Raw genomic sequence first — 12846 nt, 5'->3', positions numbered from 1 at the left:
AGGGAAGAAAGAAAGGAAAGAAAGAGAAAGAAAGAAAAGAAAAAAGAAAGGAAAGAAAGAAGGAAAGGAAGAAAAGAAAGAAAGAAAGAGAGAGAGAGAAAGAAAGAAAGAAGAAAGAAAGAAAGAAGAAAGAAAAGAAAAAAAAGAAAGAAAGAAAGAAAGAAAAAGAAAGAGGGAAAGAAAGAAAGAAAAGAAAGTGTGTAACACCTCCCCCTTTGTTCTTTCTCTCTCCTGTTGGCCATGGGAAGACATACCTGCTTCTGCTTTCCCTCCATCTTTAGCCATGACTGTAAGTTTCCTGAGCCCTCCCCAGAAGCAGCAGCTTGTAAAGCCTGCAGAACCGTGAGCCAATTAAACCTCTTTCTTTATAAATGACCCAGTCTCAGGTATATCTTTATAGCAGTGGGAAAAAGACTAATACAGAACTCTAGTTCCTTTTCATGGAGAATGGTATTTAGAAACCAAGATCTCGATGTTAAGCATTCTTATTGCTCTAGGGGTGACACTGCTCCTGTGTCACCCCTAGACAAAACTAATTTTTGTTTTGAAAACTCTAGTTTTCTCCCTTGCCATATTTATAAATTTATTCTACTACAGTGATAAACATGGCTCCCATTCCTATTACATATTTACTTACCTGATCTGTCTCCTTTACTATAACCAATTTCCCAATGCTACTGCCACCCCCTCTGCCTTGTGTATGCCTTGCTCACACCACTTGGAACCCAACATCCCAACTCAGGATACTCTCCCCAGCAGACCCCTTCTCACCCTGCTCTGGACCACCACAGTCCCCCAATTCCCCACTTTGGGGCAGGCAGTCACTTTGCCAGGCTGTACCTAGTAGCTCTAAGACTATATTGTTGGGGAAGGGGAGAAGAAGGTGGTGAGATATTTCTGAGAAATCCCCAAATGTCTGGAAGAGGATATTGTATTTATCTGCTGATTAAGTAAATTGATTTTATATCACTAGATCCAGATTGTTCAATCATATTACTTAATCATGTTTTAGGTCATTTTTAAATTGAGGTATAATTCATATGCTACTGAACCCACACACATTTAAGTGAACAATTAAGTAGGGTTTTCTAATATTCAAAAGATTATACAATCTCCATCACTTAATAATTTCAGACATTTTCACCATCCCCAAAAAGATACTTCGTATTTATTAACACTCAGTCCCCATTCTCCCCTTCCTCCAGCCCCTAGCAACAACTAATCTACTATCTCTATGCATTCACCTATTGGGGACATTTTATATAAATATATAAAATGGAATCATACAAAATGTGGCCTTTTGTGATTGTCTTTCAGTTAGAATAATGATATCAAAAATTGTCCATGTCATAGAATGTACTACATTCCTTTTTATGGCCAAATAATATTTCATTGTATGAATATATTATAGTTTGTTGATGGATATCCAGTCAACCCAGCACAATTGTTGTAGAAAGTAAAAAGTTCCTCTTCAGTTTCCCTTCTTAAGAATAATAATAATAAATGTTAGAAATAATAGTTTCCTTTAAAGACTAACTTTCTTCAAAGCCTTCTTATTTCTGCTAGTAACTCTTTATTAACTCTATTTTATGTACCTGTTAGATGTAAAGGAATAAGTACATTCTATGTCCTTGTACTTTAACCAAGATATTTGTGCTGGACATGCTCACAGGCATGTCCCAGCTCACAGCCTATGCCCACTCCTTATTCAGAAATGTTATTATTTTTCTAAGTCCTTTTGTAAGCAACTTCCTCTTTTCCTTTGTTCTCCATTGCCTTTACCTATTTAGGAAAGTTTGTTAGCCAATCTTGTTTAGCTTAGACTGAAGTCCAGCTCCAACCAACGGAGATAGGACACAGCAGTAAAGACCCAATGTGTAAAGAATAAATATTCCTGCCTTTCCTTTGTTCGGTGTGCTCTCATGGCAGGACTGCTGACAGGTAACACCCTTTCTGCAGAAGGTAAAATTGCCTTGATGAGAAAATATTTTGTCTGAATGCTAATTTTTCCTTGTGGTACCCAGGAACAAGCATTTCTAACAAAACAGTGGCCCATACAGAGACCCATTCCCCTCTGGGAGCACACTCTGGTTCTCCTTCATGAGGAGATGTGCCTTGCTGCCTCATTGTGGTGGTCTCAGGAATAAGGACTCAGGACCCTCCTGTTGCAAGGAATAAACTCAAACTCAGCAGCATGGGGAAAAGGCTTGCAGTGTTGCATTGACCAGGCAACTCTGTGCACAGACCAAGGTAGGAAATGTCACAAGGGGATGACAAAGTACTTCCTTGGTGGTCAAAATTCTGGAGGTTGAGTGTGGGTGTCCATGTGTGAGTTCTATGTGAGTGGCTCTTCTCTGCAAGATCTGTGATTGTTTCATACAGCCTAGAGGCCAGACAGGGCAAAACAAATGGACCTGAAAGTTCTGTGATCGTTTCATACAGCTTAAAGGCCAGAGAGGGTGAAACAAAGGGAAAGGAGTGACAGAGACCTCCAGAAGTGGGGAGGGGATAGTTAGAATTCTCCCTGCAAAAAAAAAGGACAAGCCTCTGAAAAACAGGGTAGGCAAGAAACCTCTGGTCAAGAGGGGTTAAGTCTAACTGGCACCCAGTATGGGGGCTGTTTCTAAAAACAGGAATAGGTAAGAAAAGCCACAGAGAAGATGGTGAAGTATTCCTTGGAAATACCAAGGAAAGAGAAGCCACAGGGTCAGTAAAGTATTCTCTAGTTGAGGTGTCTTAAAGGTTAAAAATAGGTAAGAAATCCCCATTGGAATATACAGGACCTTAAGGAATTATAATTAAAGAAATTAAAGAGTCAATACCCCAAATCCAGAATCTTTTTTTTTTTTTGAGATGGAGTTTCACTCTTCTTGCCCAGGCTGGAGTGCAATGGTGCAATCTCAGCTTATCGCAACTTCTGCCTCCCAGGTTCAAGTGATTCTCCTGCCTCAACGTCCCAAGTAGCTGGGATTACAGGCATGCACCAGCACACCTAATTTTGTATTTTTAGGAAAGACAGCATTTCTCCATGTTGGTCAAGCTGGTCTCAAACTCCTGACCTCAGGTGATTTGCCCACGTCAGCTTCCCAAAGTCCTGGGATTATAGGCACGAGCCACTGTACCTGGCCAAAACACAGAATCTTACCAAAGCATTTAATATACAGCAAGGGAAAGACCAGCAGAGAGGAAAGAGAAACTAGAAGAGGGACAAAGTAAGAAAATAAATCAGAAATAGAAAGCAGAGGAAACGGAGATGTGGAGAACCAGAGAAAGAAAGAGCACATATGAAATAGAGACTTAAGGAAAAGACTCTATGAGTCTGGCAGAAAAAAGATTTGGACAGAAACAAAGATTATAGAGACAAATAGAAGGAAAGAATAAGAGAGAAACTGGAAGAGACAGAGATCAGAGAAAGACACAAAGGGTAAGACAAAGGAGAGAGAGAAAATAGGAAGAAGAGAAAGAAATATTAAGAAAGTTGTAGATAGAAGAATGTACCTTTAATAAAGGCAGCTATAAAACAAAGTAAGAAAGTTAAGGCATGTTGAAGATTGTCTGTGAAAGTCGTGAAAAATGTTACAAAAAGGAATGGGCTCAAGTGATCTTGCCACCTCAGTCTCGAGTAGCTGGGACTACAGGTGCATGCCACCATGCCTGGTTACTTAAAAAAAAAAATTCTTTTTGTAGAGATGGGGCCTCACTCTATTACCCAGTCTGGTCTCAAGCTCCTGTCCCCAAGCAGTCTTCCTGCCTTGGCCTCCAAAAGTGATGGGATTATAGGCATATGCCACCAAACCCAGCACAATGTTTGACTTTTAATTGGATTGTTTAGTCCATTTGCACTTAATATAGTCATAGTCATTGATTTGGTAGGATTTATATCTGTTATTTTGATATTTGTTTTCTATAAGTCTCAAATATTTTTTGTTTCTCAATTTCTTCATGCTTTCTTTCATGGTAAATAGATATTTTTTATCATTTTAGCCTAGCATTTCATTTAAATAGTACACTATTTTAATTTCGTTGTTGTATCTTTTAGTATGTGATTTTGAGTTACTTTCTTATTGACTGGCCTGGGGATTATTATTAATACCTTATTTCAAAATAATATAGTTAGTTAGGATTAATACCAACTTAATTTCCATCATATGAAAAATTTTGCTTCAGTATAACTCCATTTCCTCTTTCTTCCTTTGCTATTAGTTTCAGACAAATTACATTTTTCTAAATTATAAGCCTTTCAATGTAATTTTATAATTACTGTTTTATGTAGTTATCTTTGAAATCACATAGGAGAAAAGAGAAGTTACAAATCAAAAATATATTAATATTGACTTTATAACATACCTATGTAGTTACCAGTGCCCTTTACCAGTGCTCTTTATTTCTTTATGTGGATTTGAGTTCATGTGTATGGTCCTTTCATTTTAGTCTGAAATCTTCTCTTTAACATTTCTTGCAGGGAAGATCTGCTAGTGAGAAAATTTCTCCTTTTTGTTTATCTGAGAACATCCTTTTCATTTTTGAAGCATAGTACTGCTGCATACTACAAATTGCTGTGTACATAGAATTCTTGGCTGACAGTCTTTCTTTTAACACTTTGAATATGTCATCCTCTTGCTTTCTGGCTTCCATGGTTTCTGCTGATAATTCATGTTAATCTTATTGAGGATCTCTCTCTCTCTCTCTCTTTTTCTCTTGCTCTGAGTTAAAAAAAAGTCTCACTCTGTCACCTAGGCTGGAATGCAGTGGTACAATCACAGCTCAGTGAAGCCTTCACCTCCCATGTTCAAGCAATCCTCCCCACCGCAGCCTCCCAAATAGCTAGAACTACAGGTGTACACTACTTTGCCTAATTTCTGTATTTGTTACAGTGACAGAGTTTCATCATGTTGCCAGGCTGGTCCTAAACTCCTGGGGCCAAGGGATCCACCTGTCTTAGCCTCCCAAAGTGCTGTGATTACAGGGATGAGCTACCATACCTGGCTTTTTTTAAGAGACTGTCACCCAGGAATGTAGTGGTGGGATCATAGCTCACTGCAGCTTTGAGCTCCTGGACTCAAGTAATCCTTCTACCTTAGCCTCCTGAGTATTCATGCACTACTATACCCAGCTAAAGTTTTTATTTTTATTTGGATAGAGATGAGGTCTGACTACATTGCCCAGGCTGGTCTCAAATTCCTGGCCAGGCCTGGCCTCAAGCAATCCTTCTGTGCTGGCCTCCCAAAACACTGGGATTAGAGTCATGAGCCACGGTGCCCAGGCTTTACTAAGGATCTCTTATTTATATGATAGTCACTTTTCATTTTCTACTTTCCAGATTCTCTGTCTTTAAACAGTTTGACTATGATGAGTCTTTGAGCTTATCTTACTCAGAGTTTGTTAAACCTCTTGAACATATAGATTACTGTTTTTCATCAAATCTGGGAAGTTTTGGCTATCATTTCTTCATATAGTCTTTCTTCCCCTTTCTCGCTCTACTTCTGGGATTACCATTTTGCTACGTTGGCACACTTGATGATGTCCTCCTGTCTCAGAGGCACTGTTCATTTTTCTTCATTTTTTTGGGGGGGAGTCACTTAGACTGGAATAATTTCAATTGACCTATATTCGAGTTCACTGATTACTTTTGAACAGTACAAATCTCCTCTTGAGTTCCTCTAGAAAATTTAGTAAATTCCTTATTTTTTATTATACTTTTCAACTCCAGAATTTTATAAGTGGGGTCTCATTCTGTCACCAGGGCTGGAATGCAGTGGCATGATCTCTGTTCACTACAACCTCTGTCTCCTGGGTTCAAGCAATTCTCATGCTTCAGCCTCCCAAGCAGCTGCGACTAGAGGCACTGCCACTATGCCCAGCTAATTTTTGTATTTTTAGTAGAGACAGGGTTTCACCATGTTGCCCAGGCTGGTCTTGAACTCTTGACCTAAGGTGATCTGCCCGCCTTGGCCTCTCAAAGTGCTGGGATTACAGGTGTGAGCCACTGTGCATGGCCCAGAATTTATTATTATTATTATTATTTTTAGACAGGGTCTGACTCTTTTGCCCAGGCTGGAGAGCTGTGGCCCAATGTCACTGCAACCTCCGCCTCCCAGACTCAGGTGATTCTTGTGCCTCAGCGTCCCAAGTAGTTGGGACTACAGGCACATGCCACCACGTCCTGCTGACATTTGTATTTTTAGTAGGGATGGGGTTTCACCATGTTGGCTAAGCTGTTCTCAAACTCTTGACCTCAAGTGATCTGCCCACCTTGGCCTCCCAAAGTGCTGGAATTATAGGTGTGACCTAGCAACTTCAGAATTTTTTAAATGATTGCTATCTTGTTATTGATATTCTCTGCTTGATAAAATATTTTCATACTTTCCTTTAATTCTTTAGATATGGTTCCTTTAGTGATTTGAACATATTTATAATAGCTGATTTAAAGTCTTTGTCTGGGCGGGGCATAGTGGCTCATGGCTATAATCCTGGCACTTTGGGAGGCTGAGGTGGGTGGACAGATTGAGGCTAGGAGTTCAAGAACAGCCTGGCTTCAGGTAGAAATACCAGGTACAATTTTTCTTTCCATAAAGAAATAATATATCTGTTTGTGCAGTGTTCTTTTAAGGAAGACAATTAAAAGTCTTAACACTAAACAGTTTCAAGAATCGTATGTCAGATCCGGGCATAGTGACTCATGCCTGTAATCCCAGTATTTTGGGAGGCTGAGGCAGTTGAATCACTTGAGGTCAGAAATTCAAGACCAGCCTGACCAACATGGTGAAACCCCATATCTATGAAAAATATAAAAATCAGCCGGGCACAGAGGTGGGCACCTGCAATCCCAGCTACTCAGGAGGCTGAGGCAGGAGAATTGCTTGAACCCAAGAGGCAGAGGTTGCAGTGAGTCAAGATCACACCACTGCTCTCCAGCCTAGATGAAAAAGCAATACTCTGTCTCAAATAAATAAATAAATAAATAGATAGATAAATAAACAAAGTTTTTGTTTGGTGAATCCAACGTTTCAGTTTCCTTGGAGATAGTTTCTATTGACTGCTTTTTTACCCTGTGTATGGGCCATTCTTTCTAATTTCTCTGGGTGTCTTAATTTTTTGCTTTTGGCAAATGCCCTGGGGATAGAGCTGTTCACACAGTCAGGTCAGATAAAAACAAGCCCTGAGAATAAAGTTTTTCAAAAGATTTCAAGACATGTCAAATATGACCTGTCTTTGGGTACAGGGCTTCTCAAAGAGCTTCAAATCTGTGTTCAACTTCCAGTGACTGTAAGCTATTGATGTTTACAGTTTCCATGGATGTCAGGCTGTTGGTTTTTAAGGCTGCCATGGAGCTAGGAAGAGAGATGAGAATAGCGTAATTTCAGATGCCACAAAAATCACTATTACCAAGATTCGGCCATGTTTCTCAAATAAATGCTCCAAGAATTGCTGCAAGCATTTGGTTCATTCCCAGGGGTTTTTTTGTTATATATTTATTTATTTGAGATGGAGTCTCAGTCTGTTGCCAGGCTGGAGTGCAATGGTGTGATCTCGGCTCACTGCAACCTCCATCTCCCGGGTTCAAGCGATTCTCCTGCCTCAGCCTCCCAGGTAGCTGGGATTATAGGAGTACACCAGCACACCCAGCTAATTTTTGTATTTTTAGTAGAGACAGGTTTCACCATGTTGGCTAGTCTGGTCTTGAACTCCTGACCTCAAGTGATTCACCCGCCTCAGCCTCCCAAAGTGCTGGGATTACAGGCATAAACCACTGTGCCTGGCCTCCTGTGTTTCTAAGAAGGTGATTCTGATGATTTTTGCCAGTGTTCTTATTTCCTTTTTAGAGGAGCATATTTTCGGAGGTCCTTAGTCCACCATTCCTGAAGTGCTTTCCAAACTGAATCACTGTCAAATGAAATGGAGACTCACTATTTAAAGGAAAAACTTCCTGTTCTTTTGTTTCTACTTCTTCATTTACTTCTCCTTCATCTGCTGAAATTGTGCCTTGGGTTGCCATTACTTCACTGTAATGGTTCTTACCCCCGCCAACTGCAACCTCTTTTGTATCTGTCAGATCAAATCATCTCTTTTTAGATTTTCCAGTATGGCTTCCCAGAAGCATTTGTGGTTGTCGATATTGCCTTCTTCTTAGAAACCCTTTGCTCTTGAGCTTGTTCTTACTTCTAATATTATTTCATCTATATTTCTTTTGGAAGAATCTTTTACTCTTCCTGCTCCTTTGCCATTGGTATTTTCTAGATTTCTACCCTCAATTCTTATCTCTTCATACACTGCCACTCACCTCCAAGCCAGGGAATAGAATTTACATCCAAGGATCCAACGAACATCAACATATTGATGTTTAAATATTTTACTTTCAGTTCTTACAATCTAGACACAAATGCCTGACTTTTTACTGGACCTACCACAAGGATATCTCATCGCTGATAATAATAATATTTTCTAGTATATATTGAGACGTATGAGGTTACAAACACTATGCCAGTTGGTTTATATGTATTATCTCTAATCTTTATAATAATTTTGTATAATAGTTATTACCCATTTTTTTACATACTCAAGATCATACTGCTAAAAAGCAGGAAAGCTGGGACTTGAATTCAAGAGTTGTTGCCTTCCAAACCTATGCAATTATCTCATCTATAAAACAGGAACAGGCTAGGTACAGTGGTTCATGCCTGTAATCCCAGCACTTTGGGAGGCCTAGGTGGGTGAATCACTAGAGGTCAGGCGTTCAAGACCAGCCTGGCTAACATGGTGAAACCCAATCTCTCCAAAAAATAAAAAAAATTAGCCGGGTGTGAGGGTGAGTGCCTGTAATCCCAGCCACTCAGTAAGCTGAGGCATGAGAATTGCTTCAACCCAGGAAGAGGAGGTTGTAGTGAACAAAGATCACCCCCCTGCACTCCAGCCTGGGTGACACAGCAAGACTCAGTCTCAAAAATAAAATAGGAACAATACTGTGATACTACTCTTTATGAGGATTAAATGAGTTAATACTTACAAAGCATTTAAAATGGTGTTTGACCCATAGTAAAAATTTATACATGTTAGCTGTATATTGTAGAATGCTGCCTCTCAGCTTATCTCCCCATCTCTCTGCTTTCTCTACCCACCTGTCACCCCTCAAAATACTCTCTCCTTTCTGTGTTCCCTATTTTGGTCAATGATATCACCATATACTCTGCCACCCAAGACAGACATATCAGAATTAGCTTTCATTTTTACTTCTCCTCCATTCCTCCACACTTAGTTAGTTGCCAAGTCCCACTGAGTCTTTCTTTAAGCTATCCCACCACCCCCAGCTCTCTAATTCAGGCTCCCATCACCAGGATGATTGTAGTTATCACTTATCTCCCTCGGACTCTCCCTCCTTAGCGCCATTCATTCAGCAGTTTTCTATACTTATTATATATCAGATATTCTTTCTAACATATGATTTGATTATATCGCTTCCTTACTTAAACAATTTAAAACAATAGCTCATGGCCTATTGAAATTAAGCACAAAATCTTCAGTGTGGAATTTAAAACACTACACAGTCTGTTCCCTGTGCTGCAATTTCATCTTTGCTTCCCACCACACTTTCAAAACAATACCCCGTGTTTTATCCATGCCAGACAACCAGCCATTCCCTGAAGACATCACGATGGTTCACTCTTTCGTGCTTTGGTTTATGCAATTCCATATGGCTGGAATTCCTTTCCTGCCCCTACCTCCACACTCTTCTTTTAATTTCCCACACAGCCTTGAAAATGCAGCTGAAGTGTTACCTGTCCCACAAAGCATCCCTCAGTATCTACCCACCTGCAGCACTGGGACAGAAAGATTCCCTCCTGTCTTCCCCACAGACCATTGTTCATACCGGTGACACTTAGGGTTGTCATGTTGACTCCTGCCCTCAGTAAATCTGCGATAAAGGGAAGGAATTGTTCCTTATGTTTTTGTATCTTCAGCATCTAGCAGAATTCCTGACATAGATCACATTTTCAGACAATTTTGCTTGCTTCTATAGTGATACCAAAAAAAAGCGTTTTTTCTATCTCTGGCGACAGAAATTGTGACTGCACATGATAAAGGGTTTGGAGTGTGGTGGAACTGATTTTAAATAACAAAACGTATTTAAATTTTCCTTAAAAATTGTTGGTTATTTGAGAAATGACCAAAATTTTCCTAGCAGCCTAAGCAGCAGGGAAATGGAGCGAGAAGATAAAATAGGCGTCAGCCTTCAGTGAGGAAAGGACTGGTTGTGCCTTGCTTGTGTAACTGTCTAAAACCAGTGGGACAAACTCGACTTTCATTTTCACTCTTTTGCCAGAGAAAACACTCCAGACTGTTGAAGAAGGGACCCTCTGAGAATGCTGCTGAGCTGGGTCTTCAGTCTTCCACCTTCTTGTGACTCAAACTGGGCCCACAGTAGCATCCATGTCAGCCACTTTGATTCATGACCAAACAATTCAATGAACTCTTGGTATGTTGACAAAATAAGCAGCCTGAATAAACATGTTGACTGGAGTGGATGAAACCAGATGGTTATTCTGGATAACTGGCCACCCAGCTTCAGTCCTGCCCAGGAACAATCCTTATATTCTTCTCTTTGGCATTCAGGCCCACCTCTTCTGGATATTCTCTGGTTGACTAAAAATAGTTCTAATAAGTGGTTAAATTACTGTCTTTTTGGATTCCAAGATTAAAGAAGAAAATTACTGTTTGTTTAAGTTCCAGGGAGTTAGTCTAGTTGCCTAATATAAATGCCAGAAAGAGTCATTCACTTGAGTTTCAAATAGAGAAGCGATGTGGAACCTCCCTTTGGGACTTCAGCATTTTCCTTGCAGCATCAGAATGTGCTGTAACTCTGTGTACTCGTGTATTTCAAGCTTATGAAGAGGTCTGGTGCCATATCTGTGCTGTGACTTCAAAGCATGACTACCTGTTTTCTCAGCAAGCTGGTTTCCTTCAATGTTTGCTTTCTCACAGTGGTACCGATTTTCTGCTCCTTCCATTTCCAAAAGTACTAAAAAGCCATTGATGGCACATGGAAATTTTTGAGAAACACATTTAGAAACCATTTGGCAGGATCTGTGCTTTCTGGGAGAACAAGCCTTCTTTCCCTGTTATTTTCTCTTTGGAACATTTGCAGGAAAACAAGACCTCTGCTCTTTAAAGATCTTTTTTGTGTGTGATGGTGTAGTCCACACCTACAGACAGAATCTTCCAGGGAATCACAATTAGGACTTTAAAGGGCTGCATAGGTGTGGTGGGTGTTACTGCTGACACATACAGCCACATATGTGGTATGATTTCAGTGACCCTGGCTGCCTAAGAAAATACTCCCTTTTACCCTTCTGTGCTCCCTTTTATTCCAGAACTGGAGACCAGGCCTCAGTACACACAGCTAGGAAGGGTACTATAAGACATGATCAGCTGTCCTTGAGAGAGCATAGTTTGAAGGGTCATACCACAAAGGAGGAACAGGGTAAACCGATACTATAGGTCCATTTTAGACATATCATCACTGAGCTGATCCAACCTTATTTCTCACACATTGATCTTCCTTTTCTCCCTGCTGGCCCAGAATCATGCATAATGTATCTTAATTGCAAAACATTTAATCTTAATCCTCTGGGAGAACGTTTATTTAATACTAGATCAATAACTGTCATGGAGATGATTAAAAACAGGAAGTCATCTTTATATTTTATATTTGAATGAACAAATACAAAATTTTATCTTTGTATTTGGATGAATGAATGAATATACAACCATTTTAGCTATTATTAATAGAGAAAAAATTAAACGTTAATGGAGTTTACCCAAGGATAGTTGATGCTTGGGAGATTCTTGGTAAGTGCAACAGAAAGGGGCTTATAAAAAGCAGCAAAATTTTAGTGATCAAAATCCACAGGAGCTTACAAAGATTTATCTAGTAGGCATGGGTCATGGTTATTTGTTTTATTTGCAGTCTTCTGGATGCTGGGAAAATTGAGGTTCTACTTCTGAATGTTAACATCCTGTTTAAAATAAAGGTCCAAAGTAACATTCAACTGATTAATCAGGACAATAAGGATCCAGAACCTTTCCATCTGTTTCTCCAAACTTTAGACATTGTCTTCACCAAAGTTATTGAGCAAACACCAACTACGTGTTCAGCCATGTACCAGGTCCTCTGGGAACCCACAAAGAAAGTGAAAAGTCTATGTAATACAGACTCATGGCAAAAGACACAAACATTAGTATATGCATAAACAATAGCTGATTTACTGCTATACCTGTACATGAGTGAAATGGGTACTGAAAGATTATTTGATGGCAATAAACTTCCAAGGATAATCAGTTGTTCATAATGAAATGTGAACATTAATTTTTTAAACCAGCTTAAATCTTTTATTCTTGCTCAAGAGTTTCTACCCTCCCAAGATAGCAACAATGTTTATGGTCATTAACAATTCAAAGATGAATTTATGAAATGGGTCTGAGTATCTATGGACAAAACTATTTTGCAAAAATGGGACAGAATTAAGTTTCTAAACAAAATTGGATGATCCCACACTAGTATGATACCTATACTGTCTTGAGATCAAAACTAAGTCACTCCCTAAAGAAGTATTTGAGAAAGCATGAGAGATGTCATCCCAAATTGCCATTATACCTGTTTCAGACATATTAATATTGCTCGAATGCCATTGTTAAAAGGCGGAAAGGCATAACAAAGTATAAACATATTTATTTTTCCTTTAAGAAGGAAAAGCCCACTCTCTAGGGCTCTCTTCTGTAAGGAAAGCATCAAAAAGATTATGCAGTTCAGCAAAATTACATGCACCATATGCTTCAAACCTCAGGTTGTGA

At 39.5% G+C, this 12846-nt stretch overlaps 1 protein-coding gene across 2 annotated transcripts in view; it reads right to left on the bottom strand.

The window, feature by feature from the left end:
• CUNH4orf45 (chromosome unknown C4orf45 homolog) overlaps positions 1 to 12846 on the bottom strand; it is a 140487-nt gene that overhangs the window by 18415 nt on the left and 109226 nt on the right. Inside the window, exon 1 of one of the 2 annotated variants that reach the window (XM_037737599.1) lies at positions 9808 to 9970. The exons of the other annotated variant lie outside the window; for it this stretch is intronic. Within the exon in view, the coding sequence (XP_037593527.1) occupies positions 9808 to 9959 (152 nt within the window). The 5' untranslated portion in view covers positions 9960 to 9970. Of the gene's footprint in view, positions 1 to 9807; positions 9971 to 12846 lie in introns of those variants that run through there. 2 annotated transcript variants of the gene reach the window in all.

This window comes from Cebus imitator, unplaced genomic scaffold (genome assembly GCF_001604975.1).
Source record: "Cebus imitator isolate Cc_AM_T3 unplaced genomic scaffold, Cebus_imitator-1.0 Scaffold40, whole genome shotgun sequence".
NCBI lineage: Eukaryota > Metazoa > Chordata > Mammalia > Primates > Cebidae > Cebus > Cebus imitator.
Note: the sequence above shows the minus strand (reverse complement) of the source record. Positions and strands in the feature narration are given on the sequence as shown.